This window comes from Scatophagus argus, chromosome 15 (assembly GCF_020382885.2).
Source record: "Scatophagus argus isolate fScaArg1 chromosome 15, fScaArg1.pri, whole genome shotgun sequence".
In the NCBI taxonomy this organism is placed as follows: Eukaryota; Metazoa; Chordata; class Actinopteri; family Scatophagidae; genus Scatophagus; species Scatophagus argus.
In genome coordinates this window covers 4231388-4244017 of record NC_058507.1, presented here as the reverse complement: position 1 = coordinate 4244017, position 12630 = coordinate 4231388, and the positions used below count along the sequence as shown (strand labels likewise).

Sequence of the window (12630 nt, the reverse complement as noted above, 5' to 3'; positions counted from 1 at the left end):
GTGGCGGCTTGTAGAGGATCGACCCGAAGTTTGGGGAGTACTGAATTAAACTACCAAAATTAGAAAGTTAAACCTGTCAAATCTATCTTCACCCCTACCTAACAGCTACAACGATAAAATGTGGTGTACATGTTGATGCAAAAGTCTTAACAGTCTTTTAATGAAATATCTAAGAATTTATCAGTGACAGGCTATTTTTGTACAGAATGAGAACATTTATTGTTTATGCATTTGTTCTTCTACTCAAGCAGGTTTATGATGGCAGAACTTTTACTTTTACGTTTTTTTTATATGTACTTTTTGTTAAAAATCTGAGCGCTTCACCTTCTGATCGTCTTGATTTATTAAACACTTGACCCTACAAGTGCAATACCACAAGTGCAGTATTAAGGACTACTTTCTGGACTACTTTCTGGACTACCTCATACTTGCACACACTTGCACATGCATATTTATGCTGCTATATGCTAAAACCGGCTTCTTTATTTAATTGTTTAGCTTATTTAAATGTCTAGTTTTATATTCTTTTTTACATTCTATTTTTTTATTTAGCTTATATTTCTATTTTAGTCAACTTTTGTTTACCTCGTACTTTATATTTTTACATTTATATATCCTTATAGTCTTCTTACTGCTCCCGGGACCTGAGTCCTAATATCGTACCATAAACGTGAATGTGAGCTGGTATGACAATAAAGTTCCTTGATTTTATCTAATCTTTACCTTTTTAAGTGAGTTTGAAAATGGGGGCACATGACCAGTAGGTGGCGCCATTTGATCATACTTAGTTCAATCTCCTAATTGCCTTATAATCCGTTTTATTTCATTCATTTTAAGCCGTCTGCCTTCCCTTCGTTGAGTCAAGTTCAGGTCAAACGTGCACAGTCACGCAGTGGATTATCACCGAGGACGATAACCGGACAGCAGAAAGGGCGGAAGCAACAACGCAACGTTTCCTATTCTATACGTCTGGACACCAGCTGCTTACAGGGCAGCGACGTCCCGATGCCACGAAGAAGAACTTTCTCGCAGGGCGTGGTGGGATAGGAGTCTCTTCTGTGGAGGACTGGAAACAGTGCCCCAGCTGGCTGGCTAGCAGCAGAGAAGATGGCTGCAGAGGGGATCCTCAGGCCAGTGTCTGAACATATAACACCGTTTGTCATGTTCAACGGCGACTAGCCAGCGTGTCACCCCGGTTGTTCCGTTGGTCGGTACCGCTCGGATTCGTCGGAGGGGATAAAACAACATGGGGTCGCAGACTCTTCAGATCCTGAGGCAGGGTGTCTGGGCTTCAGTTACAGGCGGATGGTACTACGACCCCGATCAAAATACATTCGTCAACGCTTTACATCTCTACATCTGGCTGTTTCTGCTATGCTTTCCCTTCACACTTTACATGGTGAGCCGTGTTGCTTCTTTAACCCCCTTTGTAGTCCCTTTATTTATGTTTTTGCCATGACAGCGTAAGTTACCGAACCAAGTAGTGTCCGTTAGGTTAGCAGTCACTAACGGTCGGTCTCTGTCTATTATCTGGAGCGGAGACAATGTAACGCCTGACTAAACGAACCAAACGTCGAGGAATATTTTCACTACACCCAAAATATTTTAGAAAAGCACAAGGTTATCGGACGTATGAGCGCATTTGTCGGATTTAAGGGGCAAAATTGACAAAATATTCTTTAAATGGCTGCCCCGTTAAGTGTAACGCTCCCATCCACCAGCTAGGTTAGACCAGAATGCTCTTTTGTTTAAAATCTGCGTTTGTCAAAGTGATGCGGTGAAGATCCGTTGGGATATTAACAATCTATTACACCGTGTCAGGCTGTAATCAGTGAATTTAATGCCCCCACCCCCCTCCTCATCCAGTTGTTTTCCTCCTGTCGGTAGTGATTTGCGGTATCACCAGTTTTCAGAAGCTACCAGCTGTGACTGCAGGAGCACAGCTGACAAGGGCTATAACAGCGATGTGACAACTTTAATGACCAAGAACGGGGCTCAGTTGACTGGCTGCTATTTGCTCAGTTCATTCTCCACAATGGGTCTTTGTTTGCCTGTTCGATTAGCTTCGTGTTTACTTCTGCTCAGTGATATCTTGCCCTCCAGCCTGCCGTAAAGGTCTCCACAGATCAGTCACATTCCTCTTATGTCTGTTACTTATGTTTCTTGTTTGTTTGTTTTGTTTGTTTTTGTCAAATAAGCACACTTTTTCAAGCTGGCTACTTTCAAGCAGGCTACTGAACAAGCTGAGACGTCAGTGTGTCGTTGTGCTTTTCACGTACATCTTCATAAATGTACTCAGCTCAGGGAATGGCTGTTTGCTAAACATACTAACTTCTATATTGAGAAGCTGATGTTTCAGATCTGTTTGTGGTTTCCGTTCTATTCCTGGATTGGAAATAAGCCGGACAGCTCTGTGGTTTATATGGAGCCACAGGTTTCAGTGGAGCTGCTGATTGCAATAACTGCAAACAGATGCAGCATGATGTCTCAAGGACAACAGAGACGCGGGAGATGGAGCTCAGACACCTTGTGGTAAAAGTACATGGAGCCTGGTGAAAGCTGTGAAAAGGCACTTTAAAATGATAATTGAATCAATGCAGTAGTTTTTAAAATGCTGCCAGTATGTGTCTCAAATAACTGGCACAGTGGGTGCATTAGGTAGTTTGCAGGTCACATGTTTCATTCCTGTCAGGTGTCCCTCTTCACGTCCTGTGTGCAAGACCTTATGAAGCTGCCTACTTCTCTCATAGTTGTTTTGGCAAAAAAGTTGTGAACCAGTGAGAGCCTCAGTTTAGTCCCTCTAATCCAAGAATGAACTTCTTGCTTCCTGAGATAGATAAAGAAAAGATAAAGAACACAAAAGCAACACCAGAATTAAAAATGGATGCAGAGTTAATGTTGCTATGACTACAGTCCGTATCATCCTGCTCCCCCTACAATATCAGACTCTCCACGTAAGTTAATTTCTTCCTCTTCCTCTAATGCCAGGCCCTGCAGCCAACCATGGTGATCGTGGGAATCTACTGTGGTGTGATTGCTGCCATGTTCCTGCTGCTGAAGACAGTAAATTACCGCCTCCATCATGCTCTGGATGAAGGGGAGGTGGTGGAGCACCAGGCCAAAGAGAGTCAGACCAGCAGAGGTGGCACTGAGGGGGCAAGTGATGGTGGTGTCACCCGTCGGGAGGACAGCAATGGTCCGGGGTAAGTTCGTGTCTTCTGCTGCTCAGTTGTGAATTTGATATCTGGAGATGCGGGACAAAGACGCTCCGTGAGGATGGCTCAGCAGCTCAGATGATGAGGCAGAAGGAGGATTCTGTAAAGGCTGTGCAGGAGTGTTGTTTATAACTTGGAAGACGTCATCCTTCCTGATCAGAGTCATTGGACTCGGGGGAAGGGTGACTGAGTATACATGATCTTCATGTGAAGAGGGCCCACAACGATGCTCGAATTAATAACTGTGGATTTGGGGAGGAGCCCAGAGCCCAACGCGTATGCACAGGGTCCTGAATTGTGTGCTGTTCCTGATCAGTAATGGTGAAGAGTCACAGGGAATGTGTCATTTAAAGGTGATGTAATCTGGTGTTGTCTCTTGGAGCGGAGGTCAAAGGTGAGTGGTGACATATGAAAAGACACAGGCTGCCATGAGGAGAATCAATATATTGCTTTAAAGCCGTCCAGCTGTATCAGCAGCAGTGGTGGGGAAAGTAAGGAATATGATCAGAGAGACCTACAGATATCACATCACACTCAACCATATGTCACATAATTCAAAGTTTTAAGTGATCCAACTCATGCAAGTTGAGCCACACGGGCCGCCCAGGAAAATTTACTTAAAAAGAAATCAGTCCCAACAGTCATGTACCGTCTTTGTCTTTGTTGTTGTGTTGATCTTGTCATCTGCAGAAGGTAAAGAGCTTCTGGACCTCGCGTTGTCTCCCAAATGTGCATTTTCAGTCGCTGTTCCTCCTCTCTGATTTATCCGCTGCTAGATGCTTTTTTTAATCCCCCAGTGGTGGGTCTCACCCCATCAAAACACCAGTCCTGACCTGTCAGCTTGCCAGCTCACTTTTTCTTTTTTTTTAATGCAAACGTCAATATGCCTCTGTGGCAGCCTCAGCTGCTGGCCCTGAAGTGGAGCAGCAGTGCCCCCCGTTCAGTCTACCTGTTATACAGAATGGAAATGCAGCGCAACATTTCTGCCTCAAACAGGCTGCGTAAAACGGGTTAATGTTTGTTTTTACAATCAGTGTTATTCACCAGAGTGCATCATTTGTATCCTGGACGCCTAACAAATGTGTGGAATGTATTTCTGTTCTGATAAAATATTTTTAGTTTACATTGATGTGCATTTTTTTCGCCATTGTTTTTCTTTTCTCCTTTTTTTGGTTGGCCACCTGTTGACCAGTGACATGTTGTCACGAGAAAGTGTTGGCAGGAACATGCGTGGCATCACCGACATGCTTGTGTAAAGGGCTGCACTCGAAGAACCATCACACCAGAATGCTACCACTCCAAAAATTCCGCCGGCCACCTTTTAAGTTCTGCAGGTTTTTCATTTATTCTCACTTTTTTGTGTTCTGCTCTGCTGCCATGGTACATGCTATGCAGAAGCTTTCACTGTAAGAGTGGTGTCTGTGTAGAATTACATGGTAGAACTTGTTCTAAATCTTAAGCCAGAGGTTACTTTGTGGAGTAGATGATCGAAAAGCTTTTGGAACACCTTGCTAGACTGGGACAGACGTTCCAAGTACTGTGACTTATGAACAGGTAAAAAATTAAGTATTACCCCAACTCTGAATGCCAGAAGGAACAAAAGCCCGTTAGGTTTCAAGCATTTTACTGCCCATGACTCGAAGAAGTGACTCATATTCACATTCCAGAGTGAGTGCTTAGCGGGACGCTGAGAGAGTGGAAAGGCAACAAGAAGAATGAGAGCTCTCAACCACAGGGGCAGACGCAGTCGCAGCGTTGCCCTCACATCTGGAGCGATCCAGGTTGTTGGAGTTTACAGCAATGCGCACAAGCTGAGCTGACGTTGATTAAGGTGTTTTTTTGCACAACCACCCACTCATTTTCCCCTGACTTGTCCTTTTTTTGTTCCAGTTTCTCCGTTCAGCCACTCGACATGTTGTAGTTCATTACTTGGAGTGTTTGTGTTGTGCTTTGACCTGTTACGAAACATTTTTTGGCATATGGAAATGATTTATAGACAATCCCTGGCAAGTTGTTTGTTTCGACATACCGACTGGTTAAACAAGCACGTCCGGGCTAAATATAGGCCTGGAGAAAATCTACATGGAAGCTTCCATCTGTTTTTGCTCCTTCAATTTATTTTCGAAATGATTATAAAGGATGTAAGATACAGGCCTGTTTAATAAAGTTACACAATGAGCTCTCCTCTACGTCGAGTCAGGACAGGAAAGGCTTAAAACAGAGCCTGCTGTGCACATCATCTGAACAGCGTGAATGGCACTTTTCACTGCACCATCCATTCACTGTGTGTACACTGGTAAAACAAGTATATGCATGCGTTTGTGTGCCTGTACAGGGACCCTGGTGGGGGTATTGAAATGGCAGACTTCATCAGGCAAGAGACTCCACCAGTGGACTGCAGTTCCAGGAACTCCTACATTGGGATGGAGTCTAACCAGCAGGTAAGCAGAGTGCCGGCCTGCAACATACTGGACTGTATATATACGATGCCCCTTATAAGACCCACCCTTCTCGTTTTTGTTTTTCCAAAGAGGAGGCAAACATACATCTGTTTAACATTCGGGTCAAACTGCACATCTGGTCTGCACTGAATCTGTGAGCTTGTCTTTAATATGACTCCCTGTTTAATATGTCATAGAAATGTTCAGTGAATCATTTGGTTGGCCTACAAAAATGAGCTTTCAGCAGTGTAAATTGTATATTAAGATTTTAAGTCATTTATGAGGGAAAAACCTTGAAAAAAATCTGCAAGTTTCTAAAATGTGTGGAATAGCTATTAGACGTGTGTGCATATCAAAGTATTATTTGTCTTTGGGTGTTTGATACATTACACTTACTACTATACAGTATTGTGCATGATGTTTAGCCTACCATTTTGTTTGAGTGTAAAAATGTATGCACAAAATGTAGGTGCTAATTATTACAGGGAGCGTTTAATGGGAAGGAGGGAGCGATTTCCACCGCAGCCTAACCGTCTTTTACATGTGCTGCATCAGCCCCGATTAAGCGAAGCCAGCATGGGATCTGCTTTGTGACCGAAACATACTCGAGTCTAGATTCTTCCCTACTGGAGTCCCAAAGTAGTGATGTTGTTACAGATGTTGCATGTGCTCGCAAATCGTGTTTGCGTTCCAACCTGAATTACATCTGAGTCATCCAAAACCTTCTCTTGTTGAATGTTATGTGATTCACAACTTGTGTGACAAGTGATGGATAATAAGTAAACCACCACTACACTCTGCCAGGAGCAATATTTAATCCTCCTACAAACAACCATCTTCTGTTGAGTCCGGGCAGCCTTGAAACCATGTTAGTATAACACGTAATGTTCCCTGCTGTCACCCTCCTGAGGTGCACACAGATAGTTAAGACAAGCCGAAGGAGTCGAAGTCCAAGGTAAAAGTTTACTTTTGCTATTGGTCAATAGAAGAAGCAGCTGTGAGAGAGTGTGTGTGTGGGTGTGTGATGCTCACATAACTTACTGTCAGCTGATATCTCATTTAATATTCAAACTTTTTTAGCTGTTTAATTCCCTGAGATATATTTAACCTCTGAATCAGGGGGGCTGCGCTCCACGTCTTTGTACCGTGTGTCCTTGAGAGTCGCTAATCAGCCAACATGTTCCGCTCAGCTGCTTGTGTACGGAGTCGAAATAGAAGCCAAAAGTTTTCTCTGACAGCGAAGAGGCGCCGGCTGTTTCCGTTGGATGTTTTATTCTCTAATGATCACACGTCTTGTCAGTTTGCCTTTATGAATGATTTGTTCTGGAAATTAGCTTTTGATATCCTGACCATCTTCTTCAAAAGACTTATTTTTTTATTTATTTTTATTTTTTTTAAATTTCAGATTGCATCCACTCATGGAAGAGCAACAGTTGCCAAAGGTAACTATGACTACCTTGTGACATACACATCATCTATCACTGTCTATGTAATCCCGTTCATTATTAAATGGAACTGATTGACTGGTACAAGCACATTACACATCTTTGGTTTCCAAATTTTCTTCGTGACCCCGTGATGCATTCCCTTTTTTGCGGGGTCACCACATCCCTGACCATGATCACTCCAGTTTCCTGGAAGATGTAGCCTGACTCAGCATTACTGTGACCTCAACATTTGCACCAAGATGATGCAGCTTTAGTCGGACAGTCCTGAGTTTGGGATAAAAAACACACGGTGCATGTGAGTCATTCCACAGGAGCTTGTTATTAGAACACCTAAAAGATGACAATAATTGAACGTGTAGCTTTTCTTTGGGTCTGAGTTCGAGTGTTTGGGTGGGGTGCATCGTCTGAATAATTCAGTGAGTCCGTTCGGCGCCGTTCTAATTAACTGGCAGTTTGCAGTGACAGGAAATGGTCTGAAGTGGGACGAATGTGCCCTGCTGGGGTTTTAGCGTTTTAATCCTCTTGCTTTCAAGGATTCCATCCTCACGGACTGTCCATCACAAACTCCCAGATGTATGACCACAAAAGACTTGTAGGGACTGAGAAACCATATTTGTAAAGAACATTTTCTAGAGTCACATCTGTGCTCAAAGGTTGCCTTGTACGACCATCAGAGCATTCTGTTTCCATTATATTTGGTTGTTATGGGTTTGCATCGAGCACCTGTCAAAAGTAGTGCTTTTGATAAGAAGACAGGGCGTCTGCGGACGTGGAGGTCAGTTATGGATGCAGAGTTAGTGGTTGTGTGAGTGTCAGCTTTGAATTGCTTTGCTCGTGTCTTTCCAGGAGATGCGGGAAAGACTTCAGATGACATCAGTTTGACTCTTGTGGAGAGCTGCAGCCATGATCATGGTAAACATACACATACGAAAACAACTGTCTGCCTCATGTTACCTTCCTTAACGTGAATTTTCATTCTGTCCATTTAGACCTGCTATCAGACGCCAAGATGTACTGCCTCGTCCCCAATGACTCCTTCGCCTCCTTGCAGCCGTCGACCTCCTTGTGTCCTTCCGAGCAGTCCAGGGAGCCTGCTGACCTCTGTAACTCTGCTGCTTATCACTTTAGCCTGTCGCACTCCTCCTGTGACACAGAAGTGGCCGCTCATGCATCCATGCAATCTCAGACCTTTAGGAAGGAGCTCCGTTCCCGGGGCCTGCCTCGAACCTCCAGCTCAGCGGGTTCTGCTTTTCCTGACCCATGTCTGCCTGACTTTGCTTTGTACCCTCCACCCAGGAGAGGTGGCCTTGATCCTGTGTCTGAGCTGGAGAACGCCAGACCTCACAGTCCAGGCCTGTGTGGCAGAGAGGGGGCCGAGCGACTGTACCAGCAGGACCAAGCTGTGCCCTCCACCTCTGGGATAGAATCCTATAGGCACAAAGAACCACGCAGAGTGGCCCGGTCAGCCTCCAGGGAGGCAGGCGAAGGTAGTTCAGGATTGTACCAGGTGGACCTGGGTGGTGGGGGGAAAGGCTCTGGAGGAGCAAAGTCCCGGGGAGGGGAGCGCAGTGCTGATAGCCTGAGAAGCCTGAGCACTCGCAGTAGTGGCTCAACTGAGAGCTATTGCAGCGGCACAGACCGGGACACCAACAGCACTGTCAGCAGCTTTCACAGTGAACAGACCAGCTCCACACATGTGGAGAGCCTACTCTCGCTTTCAGGAGATGAACGTGTACGGGACAGAGGAGAAGCTGGATCTGCTCCTGCAGATGGCAGGACTTCTAGCCTCGGCAGTATCAGCTCTCGAGGCCTCAGCAACCTTCCCTCCAGGGAAGCCAATAAAAACCCTCACGCCAACGAGCTGACTGCTAAACAACCTGCTGACACACTGTCCTCTGCAATCCAAGAGCTAGTAGAACCTGACAGGTGCCAGGAAGAGCCGGGCATCAGGACAAGTGCTGATGGCTCAACAGGCATAGCTGCCATCGAGCAGGTGCAGGTGAAAAATGACATTCAGCCAAAGTCGGCTAGCATTGTTCATCGAACTTCCTCCCTGTCAACAGGGCGCAGTGGACGCCGGAGGACCGGCAAGAAAAGGGCAAGCAGCTTTGATGCCAGCCGTCATCGGGACTACATTTCTTTGCGTGGTATGGCCAAGCCTTGTAGTGCTGTGTTTACTGGGGGTGGAGAGGAGGACTCCAGCGATCAGAGTGAACTCAGCTGTGCTTCAAGTCTCCACTCCACCCACCACCTAAGCACAGACAGCTCTTCTAGCACCACCTCTCGCTCCTGCCACTCACCAGAGGGCTGTTTCAAGGCCCTGAAAGCCAAGCACACGGCAGCTGATGCAGCCTCCTCCTCCTCCTCCGCAGTAAAAGCTGCGACAGGCTCTGAGGCAGGAAGGGAACGAACTGGAGGGAAGCGGCGCACCTCCCGCCGTACCCCCAGCACAGGCAGTGCAAAAACGCACGCCAGAGTGTTGAGTTTGGACAGTGGTACAGCTGCCTGCCTTAATGATCCCAGCCGCCTAGGAGCTCCAGCTGGGCCTCGGCCCCTCACCACCTCCAAGTCGGACCTGGAAGCCAAAGAAGGGGAAGTCCTGGATGCTGCATCCCTGCTGGGTCGGGCCTCCCAGCTGGAGTCAGTGACCCGCTCCCGAAACAGTCTGCCCAACCAGGCAGCTTTCACTGATCCTCAGGATGCCACTGCTGCTTCCCTGCGGGGTATGTACCACACACAGCGCTCTAACACACTGCACACATGGCATTCTGTCTGCTTTACTACTGGTGTTTGATGACTAGTCCATATTTTATGTTTATGTCAATGTAGTGACTCAAGACATGACAGGAAATGTTGTCGTTGATCACTTCCACTTTTCACTTTTATTTTACAGATTTGAATTGTTGAAGTGATAACTGAATGATGTGTTGGCTGTTTTTTGAACACACTTTAGCTGGAAACCGTGTGTGCTGCTCACTTTACTGGATGACTGCTCTCTGGCCTGTTAGCAGAAGCATAGTGATAAAATTGACCAAATTGCGACTGGTTTTGGTGTCATCTTCCTGGCATCAGACTTGCTTCATTATTGCTTTTTTTGTATGTGTGTGGCTGCATAAGAGATTTTGCCTGCCTTGCTCATTCAGTGTAACCATGGTGAGTTTCCATGGAGCGACAGTTCTGACCCAAGCATAGTGTTCCTTGTGTAGATCAGTATTAGCATGATGGCACAGTGTGTGCTTTGTGCTGAGGTTAGACAAACAGCAGCTCTCTTATTAGTGTCATACACACTGAGTGTAATAGATTTTCCCAACCCCACATTCTTCGAACCTGCAGACTATGTGTTGTCTGTTGTCCTCGTTGGCCTCTCTGTGTTGTGGACATTTTTTAAATGATGTCGCTGTTGATTTTCTCTTGGTTTCATAGAGTGGACACCTCCTGGGATAAATGATACTAGCGACAGGATATGCCTGGACATATCAGCTGTTGGCTGGGAAACATTTCATAATTAGTTTTTGATTTTCATTTGATTCCAGATGTCTGGATTTTTATTAGCTTGACTCCTGCAAGGTCACAGCCAGTTCCATGGAGGGGCATTCATTTGCATGGGTAACATCTGGCATTGCTTTGCAAAAAACTTTATTTGACTAGACTTGAAGTCTTCAGTAGTATAGTTATTGGTGGAAATTTTCAGCATTTAGAAAATGTTGGTATGCTTAATCCTTAAACCACTTGGTGCTGTTATGCTAAGGAATTAATTCTCGGTATTTATTCAGTGAATAACTATACAAATGATAAGTCAATGCTCACTTTAATGCACCTCAGGGTTTTGCCACTATAGCCTGGTTTGTCAACATACAGTTTTTGTTAGATATATTTAGCTAAAGTTAGCTAACATTAGCAATTTGCTGTGTCTAGCATGTCACAGATACACGTTAAGTGGTTTTATCTCAACAATAAAATAAGAAGTTCTTCTGCCTTCTGTCCCATTCAGGGGAGGACAGGTAAGAAAAGGACAAGCAGGTCTTCCAGGTTGCCTAATGGTAATGGCATTGAATCAAGTCTGTGCAACACCAGCCACAGTGCCTATAAATCACTGTGACAGTAGAATATGACGGTAAATGCTAATATGCGGCATAACAGAAGTACAAGTGATAAAGTCAACAGGCTGATCAGTAATGGCGGTTATTGAGGAATATCCATTTAAAGTTTTCTAAAATTAGCCACCATGTCATATAGGACCAAGTAAAGCTACCACAGCAAAAACCCCTGCGTCTATTAATAATTTGAAAAAGGCTGTTTTATTATTTCCTAATCAAACTCTATTTGTAAAAGGAAGAATGTGTATTTATTCTTTAAAAAAAGTACATTTTCTTGCTCTGAACGCTTCTGTAACGGGGAATTTAGGATGCCTTTACTAAAATTACCACTTGTGGCCACAGTGGATGCTGTTCAGCAAACGTCGTAAAGCTCGCTTTAAATCCCACATCTTCATTTCAGGAAATCTGTCACTTCACTTATGTTTGGCAGGGGAGTGATAGTGACAGTAGGGACACAGACAGGAAATGAGAGGAGAGAGCGATGGAGATGATAAGCCACGAAGCTCCCCAGCTAGAAGCTTCAGTCGTGATACTGTGTGTGATGTCCCAACCATTAGTCCACCAGGCCCGTACACCTTGTTTCTGTTCTGTCAGTAATGCTGGAGTAGAAGTCTTATTTCTTAATGGTTGCTCTCATTTAGGAGCGACACTCTTGTGTTGTATTCTAAAATTGAAGAGGATTGTGTAACTGTTGTTGCTTTGTTTTGGAAAAGTCGCTGACCTCCTGCATAACTCATGGAAATATCACTTCATACTGGTGTCCACATGAAGCTCTCAGAATTAAAAGGAAACACATCCACTCTGACTAGCCAATGATGTCTCTCACCATGACAGCCCCGGGGAGCGAGGAGACGGTCATATTTCGGCGTGAGCGTAGCACGTTTCGACGGCAGGCGGTGCGGCGGCGACACAACGCAGGGAGTAACCCCACCCCACCCACCTCTCTCATTGGATCTCCTCTCAGGTACGCCGTGCATGGAGCAGAGAATCCTTCCCGGTATGAGCATGTTACCGGGTGGTGCTCTTTCCTGTCGCACATCAACGCGCATCTTCTGCAGTGCATGACCTCAGACAAGACATCATCTGTCACTGGATGGGTGTCTCCGATCTGCATGTGATGTCTTTCGTCCTCCTTTTCTCAAGACTTCACTCTTTTCATTCTGTTATCATACGATGTAATCTCTTAAATTTCACATTTTGAGCGTGGATCAAAGAATGGAGTCCTTATAAACTCAAAGGCACAAGGCCACAAGGTCTGACTAATCTGCTTGGCTGACATACCGTCTCCCCTCAGAACTACGCATGATTCGTTTAGTAATACAGACGTCCTGCTGTATCACATTGCTTTGCCCTTTTGAGCGACCTTTCTAAGGATAGAGATGAAGATGATATCGATCTTTTAAAAAATCCATTGTTTAAATCCATCCCC

General features: G+C 45.1%; 1 protein-coding gene across 3 annotated transcripts in view; it reads left to right on the top strand.

Moving 5' to 3' along the window:
- The first annotated feature begins 859 nt into the window (after positions 1 to 859).
- pcnx1 (pecanex 1) overlaps positions 860 to 12630 on the top strand; it is a 32065-nt gene continuing 20294 nt past the window's right edge. For 2 of the 3 annotated variants that reach the window (XM_046412484.1, XM_046412483.1), the window contains exons 1-7: positions 860 to 1399; positions 2989 to 3203; positions 5551 to 5656; positions 7062 to 7098; positions 7951 to 8016; positions 8094 to 9827; positions 12036 to 12165. In XM_046412484.1, the coding sequence (XP_046268440.1) occupies positions 1247 to 1399; positions 2989 to 3203; positions 5551 to 5656; positions 7062 to 7098; positions 7951 to 8016; positions 8094 to 9827; positions 12036 to 12165 (2441 nt within the window). In that variant the 5' untranslated portion in view covers positions 860 to 1246. The remainder of the gene's footprint in view (positions 1400 to 2988; positions 3204 to 5550; positions 5657 to 7061; positions 7099 to 7950; positions 8017 to 8093; positions 9828 to 12035; positions 12166 to 12630) is intronic. The other variant, XM_046412485.1, reaches the window with a different exon arrangement.